Raw genomic sequence first — 4,783 nt, 5'->3', positions numbered from 1 at the left:
ATGTTGTTTCCCAGTTTCCAATATTACACACAATGCTGTGATGGCCATCTTTGTGGCTACAGATTTGTGGCTGACCTTATTTATGACTTTGCACCAATGCCCAGAAGTGGAACTGCCAGTCTGAAGGTGTGTGCATTTTAAGGCTTTTGGGAAATATTGTGGAGCAGCCTGCACAAAGTTTGCTCAGACTGCACTTGCACTAGCAGAGCAAGAGGGTCTGGTGTCTCCTTTCTCCAATACAACACCTGGGAGGCTGTCCCAGGTCCCAGGATCCCCCCCTCACCATGCTCTATATTTGTTTGTAGTTTCCTGGGTGCACTGCCACCATGTTCTGGTTCTGCAACAGTGCCAACTGCCAATTTTCAGTCTTCGCCCTTACCACCATAGGATGGATCCTCTCCTCTACGTCCATGGGCCTTGTGGAGTGGCGAATATGGTACATGAAAGACACCCCGCTCTACCCCCCTGGGATCGCCTGCATGGGAATATTTAGAGTCTGCATTTACCAGCATCGCACCAACAACACCACAACCAAATTCTGTTACCGATACAGCTACCAGGACACCTTTCTCCCTTTTGAAATTTACATGGCTCAACGCTTCCTACTGACTGCCAGCATTTTCGGATTCTTCGGGAGAGCCTTTAACATCTTTGCACTTAGAAACATGTCTGTGAAAATATTTGAGGAGGACACCTACAATTCATTCATTGTTTCAGGAATTTTCAACATTGCTGCTGGTGTCTTTATCTTAATTGCTGTGCTCCAGAACTACGATGCCATCATAAACTCACGGGGAATCACCTTCCCACCATCTCTCCAAATGCCCTTCAAGCCAGATGTGCAGGAAGTTGGCACTGCCATTCAAGTGGCAGGGATAGGTGTCTTGCCTATGCTGTTAACTGGGATGTTTTCTCTATTTTACAAATGTCCCCTGTACTGCCAAGTGCATCCTGATATTTCAGAAACGTGAATTCCTGGTTGCATTGGCTTTGCAAATCCAAGATTTCTGGGAGTTTATGGAAAATGTTATTAGCATGCTCTACCAAATATTTCCAACGACTCAAGACCATGGCATGTGTAGTTTGGGACAGAAGGTGGCCAACTGTCTCCTTCTGTTGTCTTGTGTATCTGAATGTGGTTCACTGATTTGCTCGTTGAATTGAGAACTTTTATTTGAAAGTCTTCCACCTGCCAGTTGGTCTTATTGCATCTGAATTTTAATTATTGTTGGCTAAAGCAAATAACCCTAGAAACTCAGGGTAGGGAATAAGAGTTTCTGAGTACATTAACTTTTAACATTTCCCTCTCAAACTTTTGCTACAAACAATCATAGGCCGGGCATGGTGACTTAGGCCTGTAATCCCAGCACTTTGGGAGGCTGAAGTGGGAGGATCACTTGAGGCCAGGAGTTTAAGACAAGCCTAGGCAGCATAGCAAGACCTGGTCTCTACAAGAAAAAAAAAAAAAAAAAAAAAGCTGAGTGTGGTGGTGCGTGGCTGTGATTCTAGTTACTTGGGAGACTGAAGTGGGAGGATCACTTGAGCCCAGAAGTTGGAGGCTCCAGTGAGACATGACGGCACCACTGCACTCCAGCCTGGGCCATATGGCAGACCCCATCTCTTTAAAAAAAAAACTGCAATAAAAAAACAAGAATGGACTTTCTTTTCTGTGTAATGGTAATAACATCTCCCTACCATATAAAGTTTTCTAAAATGTGCAAAAGTAGAGAGGATAGCATAAGGAATCTCCACACACCCATTGCCAGATTCCACAGTTACTGAGATTAGGGCACTTCCGCTTTCTCTTTCCATTCTTGTCCCTTTTCTAATCTATGTTTCTTTTTCCTAAGTTTGTTGGGGTTTTTTGTTGTTTTTTTTTTTTTTTTTGAGACAGAGTCTTGCTCTGTCACCTGGGCTTGAGTGCAGTGGCGTGATCCCAGCTCACTGCAACCTCTGCCTCCCGGGTTCAAGCGATTCTCCTGCCTCAGCCTCCGAACAGCTGGGATTACAGGCATCCGCCACCACGCCCAACTAATTTTTGTATTTTTAGTAGAGACGAGGTTCACCATGTTGGCCAGGCTGGTCTCAAACTCCTGACCTCAAGTGATCCGCCTGCCTCAGCCTCCCATAGTGCTGGGATTACAGGCATGAGCCCCTGTGCCCGGCCTCTTTTTCCTAAGTATTTTAAAGCAACCCCAGACACCATGTCCCTTCATCCTCATATACTTCAATATTAAACTCTTAAAAGGTGGACACTTCTTGCATAGCCATATATGTAAAAAACTGAGCAGTTATTCCTCGTTATGAAATAGTCAGAATGTTAGATGCCTTAAAAATAATTCTGTAGTTTTATTTGTCCCACACAAAGTGCTCACTCTGCCTCTGAAGTGTTCATCTAAAGCACTTCCGGGCACACACACACACACACACACACACACACACAGAGCAACCCCTCTGCCTTTTTTTTTTTTTTTGAGGCAGGGTCTCTTTCTGTCACCCAGGTTGGAGTGCAGTGGCATGATCAAGGATTGGTGCAGCCTTGACTTCCAGGTTCTGGTGATCCTCCCACCTCAACCTCCAAAGTAGCTGGGACTACAGGCGTGCACCACCATGCTCGCCTAATTGTTTGTATTTCTGTAAAGATGAGGTCTTGCCATGTTGCCCGCGCATGTCTTGAACTCCTGGGTTCAAGGGATCTTCTTGCCTCAGCCTCTCAAGCACTGAGATTACATGTAAGAACCACCATGCCTGATTTCATGTGCCTTTATAATAAATAATTTTGATTTGCTGAAGAAAGTGGGTTAATTTAACTCCATTACCTCTAGAGGCTTGATTAGAGTCCTGGTCAGTTCTCAGAGGAAGAGTATTTCATAGGTGGTACCATGTACTGCCTGCTGACTGCACTGTGCCAGGGGTACATGGTCATTATCCCTTTCAGTGATGCTAAGATTGATCAGTGGATCCATGAGGGGAACACCTGATCCCTTTTGTAAGTTGCCTCATCAAACTTGCACCCAACCCTAATGGTTTCATCTATTGATGGTCCTTGTTTGAATAAATTATCACACTGAGGATTGCCAGTGGTGACCTTTCCTTTCTTCCATCCCTCCCCCTCCCTGTCCCCCTCATTCCCTTCCTTTCCTTCTTCCCTCCCTCCCTTCCTTCCCTCCTTTCCTCCTTTCCTCTTTTCATTCTCTCCTTCCCTCTTTCTCTTTTTCTCTTCCTCTCTCCCTCCCTCGCTCTGTTCCTCCTTCACTGCATCCCTCCCTCCCTCCTTCCCTCCTCTTGCTTTCTTTTCTCCTCCTCCTCTTTCTCCCTTCTTCCCTCCTTCTCTCTTCCCTCCTTCCCGAATTCTTTCCTTCTGTTTCTCTTTCTGCCTTCCCTCTCTCCCTCCTTCCCTCCTTCTCTCTCTCCCTCCTTCCTTCCTTCTCTTCTTCTTTCCCTCTCCTCTTCCCTCTTTCCCTTCCTCCCTCCTTCCCTTCTTTTCTCTTTCTCTCCCTCCCTCCTTCCCTCCTTCCCTTCTTCCTACAGGAATCTCTGTTGCCCAGGTTAGAGTGCAGTGGTAGGATCACGGGTCACTGTAATCTCACACTCTTGAGCTCAAGCAACCCTCCCACCTTAGCCTCCCAAGTAGCTGGGACGACAGGTGTGTGCCACCATGCCCAGCTAATTTCTAATAAGTTTTTGTAGAGATGGGATCTCACTATGTTGCCCGGGCTGGTCTCCCACTCCTGTCCTCTAGCAATCCTCCTGTCTCGACCTCCCAAAGCTGCAAGTGGTGACTTTCTAATGTGAACATTCTAGCCAGATATATCAGCTGGGATGCTTTTGTGTGAGGGCCTGTGGTCCCAGCTACTCGGGATGCTGAGGTGTGAGACTCTCTTGAGCCCAAGAGTTGGAGACCAGCCTGGGTGAGACCCCATCTCTAAAAAAACAAAATAAAAAGTTTTCCCTCATCAACTATGGCTATTTTTACTCTAAAATTCAGTGCACACACACAAAAAAGGCAGACTAAATGTTTCGTTCTTTGCTCCAATTGTTGATTTCTAGAGTGAAAAGGAAATGCCCTAGTTAACATTAGGGTTGACCAATGTATTGGTTGTTTTCACTATTTCCGTTTTTTTTTTCTTTTTCTTTCTCTGAGACAGGGTCTCACTGTTGCCCAGGCTGCAGTGCAGTGGTGCGACCTCAGCTCACTGCAACCTCCACCTCCCAAGCTCAAGTGATCCTCCAACCTCAACCTCAAGAGTAGCTGGGACTACAGGTGCATGCCACCATTCCCAGCTAGATTTTGTATTTTGTGGAGACGGCATTTCACCATGTTGCCCAGGCTGGTCTCGTACTCCTGAGCTCAAGGCTATCCGCCTACCTCGGCCTGAACTCATGAAATTGTTTCTGTGTTTTTATTTTGGAAATTTTCACGGCCAGGCGCGGTGGCTCAAGCCTGTAATCCCAGCACTTTGGGAGGCCGAGACGGGCGGATCACGAGGTCAGGAGATCGAGACCATCCTGGCTAACACGGTGAAACCCCGTCTCTACTAAAAAAAAAAAAATACAAAAAACTAGCCGGGTGAGGTGGCGGGCGCCTTTAGTCCCAGCTACTCGGGAGGCTGAGGCAGGAGAATGCGAAACCCAGGAGGCGGAGCTTGCAGTGAGCTGAGGTCTGGCCACTGCACTCCAGCCTGGGCCACAGAGCGAGACTCTGTCTCAAAAAAAAAAAAAAAAAAGAAAGAAAAGAAATTTCAAGTGCATTACAAGTAGAGAGGCTACGGCCTCAACCTCA

At 46.7% G+C, this 4,783-nt stretch overlaps 1 protein-coding gene across 1 annotated transcript; it reads left to right on the top strand.

The window, feature by feature from the left end:
• Positions 1 to 309: 309 nt before the first annotated feature.
• On the top strand, positions 310 to 1,337 carry CLDN34 (claudin 34). Its single transcript, XM_033201602.1, has one exon. It carries the CDS (start codon positions 327 to 329, stop codon positions 969 to 971), a length of 645 nt encoding a protein of 214 aa, XP_033057493.1. The 5' UTR covers positions 310 to 326; the 3' UTR covers positions 972 to 1,337.
• Positions 1,338 to 4,783: the final 3,446 nt, after the last annotated feature.

Source organism: Trachypithecus francoisi, unplaced genomic scaffold, assembly GCF_009764315.1.
Source record: "Trachypithecus francoisi isolate TF-2019V2 unplaced genomic scaffold, Tfra_2.0 Lachesis_group6, whole genome shotgun sequence".
Classification (NCBI taxonomy): Eukaryota; Metazoa; Chordata; class Mammalia; order Primates; family Cercopithecidae; genus Trachypithecus; species Trachypithecus francoisi.
This window is presented reverse-complemented; position numbering and strand designations above follow the sequence as displayed.

What these genes read in the sequence shown, in the direction of transcription:
- CLDN34 (XM_033201602.1), top strand. Translation starts at nt 327, where the DNA reads ATGTTCTGGTTCTGCAACAGTGCCAACTGCCAATTTTCAGTCTTCGCC.